Source organism: Otolemur garnettii, unplaced genomic scaffold (assembly GCF_000181295.1).
Source record: "Otolemur garnettii isolate 467f Iridium unplaced genomic scaffold, OtoGar3 scaffold00047, whole genome shotgun sequence".
Classification (NCBI taxonomy): Eukaryota; Metazoa; Chordata; class Mammalia; order Primates; family Galagidae; genus Otolemur; species Otolemur garnettii.
In genome coordinates, this window is record NW_003852442.1 from 10707266 (window position 1) to 10718692 (window position 11427).

Sequence of the window (11427 nt, forward strand, 5' to 3'; positions counted from 1 at the left end):
CCCGGCTATTTTTTGGTTGCAGCCATTATTGTTGTTTGGTGGACCCAGGCTGGATTCGAACCCGCCACCTTAGGTGTATGTGGCTGGCGCCTTAGCTGCTTGAGCCACAGGCGCCGAGCCATGTTTATTTCTTAAAATAAATACAAATTAACTCAAATATGATAGCTCATCTTGTTTCAAGTGATGAGTATAACCCAAGCTGTGCCTCTAGTAAAAGCTTTTCTTAATTCAACAATATCTACTGTAAACCTAATGACAGATAAGATCTTCCAAATTTTACGCTCAATTTTTTTAAGTTCAGATTCATATGAGGATATAAATGATTATGTTGTATTTTTGTGTTTGTTAGGCAGAGTTCAAGTTGTTGGTGAACCTTTCCCCCAGGGCATGTACCCTATACCCTTACATGGTACCCATTAGGTAAGAGTTTCCTAATTCCCCTCCCCTTTTCCACCTCTCCCCTCCCCTTTCTTGAATTTGTGTTTTTTCTCATGTGGGCATGTTTACCATTATAACAATGTTAAACATTAAGCCTTCCATGAGAGAGAATAACACTTCAGATACCAAAACCACAGCATTATACATTTTGTATCATTTCTAGTTCTAAAGTCAAGCTTCGAGTGGAATCCGATGCCAAAGTACTAAACACAAAGTCAATTATTCTAAATGAAAAGTTTCGAGGAAAGAAAAAATTAAAAATGACTTACCCGAAGTCCACTCTCTGACTTTATATCCATGATAGTCAAAACTGTTTCATAAAGAATAGCATTTCCTACATTTTTACTAGTCTCTGTATTAGTGGCAACCTGAAAAGAAAGAGGGAAGAACATAAGTAAAAAAACAATATTCCCCAAAATATTTAGGGGTAACAAGTGATATTTTGTGATTACAGCCACCAATGAGGAAAGAAATAAAAACAGCCCCATATAACCATAAACATTCTACTCTCTGCTAAACTAAAATAGTCAATATGATGCAAATTTGGTCTACTCACCTGTGCTAATATATCATTCATAGCTTCACTTGAGTCATCATCATTTCGTCCTAAAATTCTTAATAACCGCAAAATTCGTACCTAATGTGCAAAATATGAGAACTGTCAACAAATTATGTCTCACAAAAGAAACTTGGGTGGTATGAAATTCAAATAACTTATATCTTTATGACTTATAATTTAAGTCTTAAATCCCATCAGAAATTATCAAAAATTATACAGAAGAATTTTAAACATTATCTTTTAAAAAGCTATATATGCTTCTATAACTGGTGAAGTTATTATTAAGAGAAAAACTCACAGTTCATCCCTCCACAGCTAAAGGACACTACTACTACTACTTGCAGAGCTCTGTTATATTGATAATTCAAGTAAGTAGTAAATCATTTTGACTATTAAAACTCTTTATTTTATCCTATTGATCTAAGAAAAGAAAGACTTGTACCACTAGTCATTTCTTAATATAATTTTATTAAGTACTGAATTTTTACCCCATACAACCTTAAAAGAAAGGAAATGCCCTATTCAAAAGTTATTAAATTCATATGACATTTAGCAAAACTTTCTTTCAACCTCACCTGCAAAAAGGGGTCACTGATACCAGAAACATCATGTTCTGGTGAATATCCGGACATGATGAGATTCTTTAAAATACGAACTAATTGGGGCACAAGCTGCAGAGAAGAAAGATGAATCAAAAACCAGTGATTATCAAAGAACATCTCGTAAACAAGCAGATCTTTTGGTTTAGAAAAAGGGTGCAAGGGGCTGAGTTCAAGCAAATTCTACTGATATACTAGTACACTGTAGACATTTGATAAATATAACTTAGGAGTACCTAGGCCAAGATCTCCAAAAGTATGTATTTTTATCTGGATAAAAACAAATCAGACTTTTTTACTCCAGAGCTATATATGCCAAGATAGTACAAAGAACAGTGAGTTAGAAAGCCTGTGGGAACCAAGTAAAACAGATGCTGATGGGGCACACTTCATTTCTGTAGAACTTGACAAGCCGAGGTGACACAAACAAGTTCAGTGTTTATCCATTCGAACATTTGCATATAAGATGTTTCACACCGAAACATAACTGGTGACCTTATTAAAAGGTGCTTTAAAACACATGGCCTCAAATAGAGGAAAAACTCTCTTCTTAAGACAGCGCTAGTTACGTCCTTTTTTAACCATCAAGGAATGCCAAAGCTGCCGTTATTAACCAAGCAGAAAAGACACAAAATATCTTTCACCTTAAGAAGATACCAGAGTTGGCTCTGCGTCTATAGCTCTCCAGGGAGGGTGCCAGCCACATACACGGGAGCTGGTGGGTTCGAACCCAGCCCAGGCCTGCCAAACAACGACAACTACAACCAAAAGAAAAAGTAGCCGGGCGTTGTGGTGGGTGGGGCATTGTGGTGGGTGCCTGTAATCCCAGCTAATTGGGAGGCTGAGGCAAGAGAATCACTTAAGCCCAAGAGTTTGAGGTTGCTGTGAGCTGTGATGCCACAGCACTCTACCAAGAGCAACATAGTAAGACTCTGTCTCAAAAAAACAGAAGATACTAAAGCCATGAATAATTTCCCTCTCCCCATTCATAATCACATGACATGATTTTTATTGAAATTTAATTTCAACACTTAATTATACACACTGGTTTCTTGTCTTATCTTACCAATGGAACTAAACATTCTTTCCTTATAGCAAGGGATTTCCTTCTTTTACTTTATCCACTAGAGTTATAACACATAGTAGAGACAATTTTATTGCCAAACTGAACTTAACAAATGCTTTTAATATTAGCAGTCATTTCTGTTGATCAATCACTTGATCTTTTTTTTTTTTAAGAGACCAAGTCTCACTTTGTAGCCCTAGGTAGAATGCCCTGGCGTTACAGCTCACAGCAACCTCCAGCTCTTGGGCTTAGGCGATTATCTTGCCTCAGCCTCCCACGTAGCTGGGACTACAGGCGCCCACCACAACGCCCAGCTTTGAACCTACCACCCTTGGTATGTGGGGTTAGCGCCCTACTCACTGAGCCACAGGCGCTGCCCCAATCACTTGATCTTAAAACCCTACTCCAAAATGTTTGCCACAATAGAAACTTTTCCAGAATCCAAATAAAAACTCAATTTAGCTATATAAACAACTCTAATGACCTAAAATTAAGTAAAAAAGTATCTAAAGTACACTGCACAATTTCTTTTATAAGTAATCTGAACAATCCCAACTCTGCTACCACTCAATTATTTTTTCTCGTTGCATTTAGACACTGCTCCCTCTCCATTTCCCAAGCCTAAAAAGGAATCAGGACTGAAATGAAAAGCCAAACTATACCCAAAGCATGCACCCAAAACATTCAGCCACTTCTAAATTCAAGAGAACACAATCTGTACGAACTTCAGTAAACTTGGTCATAGTTAGGAATTAGGTGATTTGTAAGTCAGTCACATAAACAAAAACCTAACTCAAACAACTCCAATAATAACAGAGATCTAAGCTATGAAGATCTGCAAATTCTAAACAATGTCCTCATTAAATCTGTCAATTGTCGGTAAACTTATAAAAATATAATTTTACTGCTTTAATTGGGGGGGGCAGTTTTTGGCTGGGGCTAGGTTTGAACCCGCCACCTCCGGCATATGGGGCCAGTGCCCTACCCCTTTGAGCCACAGGCGCCTCCCTAAATATTTTTATAATAAAACCAAGACCCTCTAGTTACCAAGCTCACTTTGCATACTTCCCAATGGTCTTTTTTGTACTACACATACCCCAAATTATTTTTTTAAATCAGGTTTATTTCCTGGAAAAGTCCTTTTTCCTCAGACTACTACATTCAGAAATTGTTTTATTCACTGCCAAAAGGACAGCACATGACATACAAAACTACCCTGTATAGAAAGCACAATGTCTAAGTGTTCAGCATATAAATTCTTGGAACCCAGACTTATTTTTCAAACATAATTGCAAGTTACTAAAACTGATGACAGGACAAACAAAGTAAGATGACAAAGGGAAAGGCTGCAGCCATGAAAATCAGTTGGTGCCAACCTACTGTACTTCAAAATCCTCGAAATATTCTAAAACTTCTGGGCAAGACGAAGCACAGGTAAGAGGAAAATGAAAGCTCTAAGTCTGAACTGAAAGCTCAGAAGGATGTACAGAGCTTTTTAAAATATGAGGTTACCTGCACATGACTCTAAAATATCAACTTCAAAAAGAGCAGTGTTTTGTGCCCAAACTCCAGACTGATCTGGAATTGCCATCACCAAAGCCACTGGGAAACTGCTAAGTTTCTCAAGTGAATACAAAGGCAAGGCAGAGAAGGGAGCTAACAATTGAAGTAAGGCTGCAACTGAAATCCAAGGCTGACTTTGGAGTCAGGAGTTTGAGTGACAAGACAAAACTGGACTAGGAAGTTAGCCAAAAATGCTAGAACAAATAACTCACAGTATTAAGCACAGCTTTAGCATTAGTATATTTTAAAAGCCACATTTGTGGATGGATACACAAAAGCTACTAAGGACCTAATGCAGCATGCACCATCTAAAAGAGGGTTAATGCTTACCTTTTCATTCTAACATACAGCAGGATTCCAAACAGACAACAGGAACAAAACATACAAAGCAAGCATTAGGGACAGATACGGGTCTCATACTATATTACAGTAATTTAATCAAGACATGAACATCTAAGGATAGAAAAAGCCAAAAAAGAACTGCAGTTAGAGCCTCATTAGAGCTAAAGTACAAAGTGAGTCCTATTTATGGAGTGATGAGCATCCTATAAAAGGAATTAAATGCATGTAATTACCCAAAGAACAGTGCCTCTCTGATTCCTCCTTACTACTGTCTTCTAAAAATAAGTGGAGAAATAGAAATGTCCACCTTTAAAATACCAGTGGAAAGGCAAGGGGCCGGGGGTACTTAGGAAAGGTAGAAGTTCTATTATAGGAGTTAATGGCTCAAAATGAACAATGGGGGGCGGCGCCTGTGGCTCAGCGAGTAGGGCGCCAGCCCCATATACCGAGGGTGGCAGATTCAAAACCGACCCTGGACAAACTGCAAAAAAAAAAAATAACTGGGCGCTGTGGTGGGCACCTATAGTCCCAGCTACTCAGGAGGCTGAGGCAAGAGAATCGCCTAAGCCCAGGAGTTGGAGGTTGCTGTGAGCTGTGACGCCATGGCACCTACCCAGGGCAACACAGTGAGACTCTATCTCTAAAAAAAAAAAGAACAATGGGGCAAAAGTAAATAAAAATCAAATTTCAGTTTGCAGTTTTCATCTTTTAAAAAAAAAAAGACATTATCTGTCCTTTAAAAACACACACACACAATTGCTATTTGTAATTTGACCTTAGGTTACATTTCCTGACTCAAATGTGAAAACAGCAGATAAAGCATGTGAGTGACTGGTGTGTCTGCCAACAATGAGAGAAGACTTCTATTATGAAAGGGAAAGCGCTACACTAGAGCCAGTTCTTATAGGCCTGAATCTGGCTTCTGGCCCTACCACACAGCAGGGCTGGTTAAATCCTTTATTTGGCTCCACAGCTTGCTTTCAAAAAGAAAATCATAAGTGAGAAAATCATGTACTTTTCAGGAAAATCACTTTTCAGTTAAGAAAGGCTTAGGCACCTACCTTTCTGAAATGTGCAAGCATGTCTGGGCTGCGCTCACACATTTCTGTGAGGAGGACTACAGACGTGTGAAGGACACCTGAAAGGAAAGATCAAGTCAAACTAAAAATGAAAGTAAATTATTCAACTTCATACAACAGGGCTTTGAGTCCCTGAAGGTCAATTACAAAAGGATAGTTGGTACTTTTGCTTTTTAATCCCCCAAAGAATCTAAGCATTGAGGTGAACACAAAGGAGGAATTTAATAGATGCCTGCTGATTTAATACTGGGCAAGCCACGAAAATCACAATGTCTTCAACAATTATGTGACCAAAACAATTATTAAAATGTGACAACTAATATATGTCTCTCCACCTGAGAATATCCAGAAAGACATACTCACAACCTACGTAAGCTAGCTGAATTTTTGACACATAATTCAAGAGGAAAAAAAAATTCTTAATTTTAATAAGATTTAAAATTTCCAGATAAAATGTATGAATAACATAGGTTAATCAGGAATGACAAAGTGAATTTGTTGCTTCAGCGTAGGTAAAAGGAATCTCACAATGCTTTTCACTAAGTAATAAATAAATGCCCTAAACATTCATTTGTTCATCAAGTACATTTAGAGCATAGCACTGATTTAATCAAACTAAACATACCATACCATTTTTTTCTCTTAGCATTTAAGACAAATTTCTTTTCCTTTTTTTTTTTTTTTGCAGTTTTTGGCCAGGGCTGGGTTTGAACCTGCCACCTCTGGCATATGGGACCAACACCTACCCTACCACAACACCTACCACAGGCACCATCCTAAGACATACAAATTTTCTTTTCTTTTTTTTTTTTTTTTGAGACAGAGCCTCAAGCTATCCCCCTGGGTAGAGTGCTGTGGCATTACAGCTCACAGCAACCTCCAACTCCTGGGCTCAAGCGAGTCTCCTGCCTCCGCCTCCCAAGTAGCTGGGACCACAGGCGCCCGCCACAACGCCCGGCTATTTTTTGGTTGCAGCCGTCATTGTTGTTTGGCAGGTCCGGGCTGGGGATTCGAACCCGCCACCTTAGGTGTACGTGGCTGGCGCCTTAGCCGGTTGAGCTATAGGCGCCGAGCCGACATACAAATTTTCTTTGCTAAGAATTTATTTCACTGACTTCAAAATAATAAAATGTCTGAAAAAAGTCACATCTCATTTAATTCCTCAAAAGTTTTATATGAAGATATCTAAGTACCCATTAAAAATTCCTGTCAGAAGCAATCCAAAAGAATTTTCTTAAATCTTAATACTCCTATCACATAACAATGATGAAAATGTTTTTCTTTTACTATAAAATATTCATGAAATAAAAGGGTTTTACACATTCAAATCAAGGGTAGGATCATTATACTGCATATTAGTAACTTAATATAGTAATTTCTTTAAAGATGGGATCTTGCTATATTGCCCAGACTAGAGTGCAGTGTCTATTCACAGGCATGATCATAGGAAACTACAGGCTCGAACCCTTGACCACAAGCAATCTTCCTACCACCTCAGCCTCCCAATGCCCAGTTTTAACATAGCAACTTATCATATAGTAAAGAGGATCAGAAATGAAAGACAAGTTTACTATGAACAACTCAATCTCTAAGTATAAAAACTAGGATATGTGAGTAGAAAGATTAGTCAGAGGAGACCTTTCTGGAGAAGTGTCCAAGCATAACAGAAAGGCGACTCCACTGCACTGAGACACAGGGCTAACAGAGTCATGAGCCTTTTTTCTCTTTCCCTTTCTCTGTCAATACTTCATGAGTACATCCAAAATTACATTACCATGGTTCTTCTCATTCAATAAATTTTTTGTTGCTGGTAAAAACATCTCCATAAGTTCAGGAACTTTCCTGATGACATGAACAGCACATAGCGCTGCCTATAAAAAAAACAAGAAGGACAAAAGACTTACTTCAATCATGCCAGGACAACCAAATCATATAAAAAGCAGCAACCAACAAAAACCTAACTACTAAAAACTTCACCTACTAAAATGAGAAAGAAGAAAAAGATTAGATATGAGTTATTATTTATTACCCGGTTGGGGATTTTCAGTTTATACCACTGCATTAATGAGAACTTCTAGCTCACCTTTCCCCTTGTGCATATATTGCTAAACAAGTAAGCAAGAACTTCTTAGACTAGACTATGATTAGCATAAATTTATTAAACATAACTTATGTGGCATTTGAAAGAAGTAAAAAATAGATAAAGACCTCCATCTGTAATAATCATTCCTCTTGAATAGACAACCAATAGGTATAAAAACATCATACAAATAAAAGATATTTCCTGCTGATGACATAAATCTGTTACGTTTAATAGTATTTATACTACCCCCAACTGACTCTCTGCTGATACGAAAAATATCTGAAAGGTATTTGTCTCTACTAAAGAAAAGAAAGTCTTGTTAGCATGTTCACTAGAAAGAAAGGTACATTTAAAGACTGATTTTGGTTATTCTTCAAAGTAACCATAACTATTAAATACTATGTGTTTGAGTCAAATGCCGTAAGTGTGTAAAAAATTAACAAGAAAAGATTCCTGTTATATCCACTCATGTTATATTTGGGGAGGTTTTTTCCCCTTAACCAGCAGGAATTTTCATTGAATACAATAGTATCCCTCTAAACAAGAGTAGGTCATCATATTCTTTAAGAAAATGGACTAGCTTACAAAGTAAGGAAATACTTTAACTTTGAAGCCGTTGTGGGAAATGGTTGGGCACTTTCAACACCTCTCTCTCACACCATTAACACAGAGGCATAATAAATGCCAACCAGCAGTATGTGTTCATTTCTTGGATTTCTAAGTTCTATACACTTGCTTATAAAAGTTTTAGGGTTCAATTACAATTTTTTAAAACTCAATAAAATATTTTAGATCAACAAGTAAAACTAGGTAAGAGAATAAGATGGTTCTCTTCCACTATAATTCCATTGAGACACTCTGATTTTAAAAAGTGGGTTTTAGTACATAGTTATCATTCAATTAAAAAAAAAAAAAAAGTGGGTTTTAAAGCATTCCCTAATAATCATCTAGGTTCCGAAAGAACTGCACTTTCAGAAGTACAAAGGTACTAATACAAACAAATGGATACTAACTATTAGGATAAATTCATGAAGATATATTCGTAATCCACTTTGTTTTAATGCTGTTCAGAATTGATTTTAGGAAGTAATTAGGTATAGCCACCTACAATATATCCAGTAACATTCGTTTGTTTATAAGTGATTTCCTTGGAAATTATTTCAAGACTCAAGATTCATATATAACCACTTACTATGCAGAGAAAAAGACTTTATATATTAACAGAGTTTTCAAAAGTTTTATATATTAACAGAGCTTTCAAAAGTAAATTGCTTTCTTATCACCACAATATCCCCTAATCCAAACACAGATATGCTAAGTAGAACTTCACAGTTGCCCACCTCCCTACACTGACCACCTCCTTATGTTGACCTAATTTTCCTAGACTGGACAAACACCAGATGTACTCAATCAATCGAAGATGGATTTCTTTTTTTTATTTTTAAGACAGAGTCTCACTATGTCACCCTGGGTAGAGTGCTGTGGCATCACAGCTCACAGTAATCTCAAACTCTTGGACATAAGCGATTCTCTTGCCTCAGCCTCCCAAGTAGCTGGGACTATAGGCACCCCCTACAATGTCCAGCTATTTGTCTATTGCAGTTTTCATTGTTGCTTAGCTGGCCCGGGCTGGGTTTGAACCCGCCAGCCTCACTGTATGTGACTGGCGCCATAACCATTGTGCTACAGGCACCAAGTCTGGAAGACTGATTTCTATATGTGGAGTTCTATACAAAGTCAGACAATTAAGTTTATAAACTCATCCTAGAAAATGTGCTGCGTACCTCATTGTTGAATTATCACTACAATCACCTTCAAAGTACTCCCCTTAAATTAGCTCTGCATCAAAGCCAATGCCTTAGTCCACCCTTCAAAGCACTTTTTCTAAGATGAGTTTGAGAACTCAATTGTCAGATTTCATAGGACAATAGCTCTGATGGCCATTTCAGAAAAAGAGTTCTGAAATTGCTTTGATGGATGCACTAGACACTGGCACAGGTGCATTAACTTCCCAAAGAGTACTTCAAATGTGACCGTACTGATTTTCAGCAATAAGGTATGTAGCACTTTTTCTAGGATGAATTCACAATCTTTGTAAGCTTTATCTTGACCACTTGTACTACTATGACACACAATATTAATTTTCTCTGTGTAACTTGACCAGTTGAGTCCACTCTACACCAAGAGGTAGAAGGTAAGGATTTTGCTCCTTGTATTATTTTTTCTTTAGTATAAGTACTTTTATTATGTTTTATTTGTTACCACGTGTTGGATTATGTTATGGAAGTGTTTTGTTTTGTTTGTCACAACAGAGTTTCACTTTGTCACCCTCCATAGAGTGCAGTGGCGTCACACAGCTCACAGCAACCTCCATCTCCTGGGCTTAAGCAATTCTCTTGCCTTAGCCTCCCAAGTAGCTGGGACTACAGGCGCCTGCCACAACGCCTGGCTATTTTTTGTTGCAGTTTGGCTGGGAGCCGGGTTTGAATCCGCCACCCTGGGTATATGGGGCCAGCGCCACACCCACTGAGCCACAGGCGCCGCTCATGGAAGATATTTTTCAACATTAAGGACTGGTCATCAGAACTGTGAATACATCCTATAATTACTGAAAAAAATTACAGTTAATTGAGACATGATGCCCCCCTAAAAAGAACTCAAAATGATGACATTAAAGGAAAAGGTTGATCCTTCTCCATTTTCTGGAATGCAGCAGCCAAAGAAAGACGGCAGAACATTTTGGTGCAAGCAAGACCAGTTAGCAATATCCAAAAATGTGAACCTTGAGTACTTAGATATGGTAAAAAAAAAAAAAAGGGGGAGACCTACAAAGGAAAAAGAGGAAAGCTTCCCTCAATGGAGTCAACAAAGCCACATTAAGCTGGTTCAAACAAATAAGGGCGGTCAACACCCAAATCTCTGGACCAATGATCCAAGAAGTTGTTAAAAAATTCACAAAGGAATTCGAGGTGGGAGATTTCCACGCATCATGTTATTGGCCCAAAAAATTTAAACTGTGACATGAGATCTCCCCAAAAGTCTTGGGTGGTCAATCCAATGAAGTTTCATTAGAAGTTGTGGAAGAATGCATCAAAAAGTTCCTGAACTTCCCTAGAGGCTTCAAAGATGACAGCATCTTTGACACTGTCAAGTGTGGACTCTTTTTCCAAGGCAATGCTTGTCAGGGGAATCGTCATAAAGGGTAACAAATGTAAAAGCAGAAAACTTTCCAAAGAACATTTCATAGTTCTGCTTTGCAGTAGCTCAGCCAGAGAGAAACTAAAGCCCCTGGTGACTGGTAAGTAGGTAAGGCCATGCAGCATTCAAGAAGGTAAAGCCCAAAGATCTCCCTATCACTTGGAGATCAAACAAATGGGCATGGATGACTGGCGCCCTATTTGAAGAATGGGTTAGAGGTAACAACCAAGAAATGAGGGAAGAAATGTTCTAGTCTACTGGCAAGCAGACAACTGTTCCGGCCACCCATAAATGAATCATCTCACAAATGTGACAATGAAATTTCTGCCTCCAAACAGGACCTCAAAAATCCAACTTCTTGACCAAGTCTTCATCAAAACATTTAAAATGCGGCTTGGTGCCTGTAGCTTAAGCAGCTAGGGCACAAGCCACATACACCGGAGCTGGCAGGTCCAAATCCAGCTTGGGCCCGCCAAACAACAATGATGATAACTACAACC

General features: G+C 38.1%; 1 protein-coding gene across 2 annotated transcripts in view; it reads right to left on the bottom strand.

The window, feature by feature from the left end:
* The window catches only part of AP1G1 (adaptor related protein complex 1 gamma 1 subunit), a 101047-nt gene that overhangs the window by 35088 nt on the left and 54532 nt on the right, over positions 1–11427 (bottom strand). Inside the window, exons 5-10 of one of the 2 annotated variants that reach the window (XM_023514109.1) lie at positions 7421–7517; positions 5629–5705; positions 4556–4564; positions 1573–1668; positions 995–1075; positions 708–806 (exon numbers count right to left, since the gene is read on the bottom strand). In XM_023514109.1, coding sequence (XP_023369877.1) covers positions 708–806; positions 995–1075; positions 1573–1668; positions 4556–4564; positions 5629–5705; positions 7421–7517 — 459 coding nt within the window. The remainder of the gene's footprint in view (positions 1–707; positions 807–994; positions 1076–1572; positions 1669–4555; positions 4565–5628; positions 5706–7420; positions 7518–11427) is intronic. The other variant, XM_003791384.3, reaches the window with a different exon arrangement.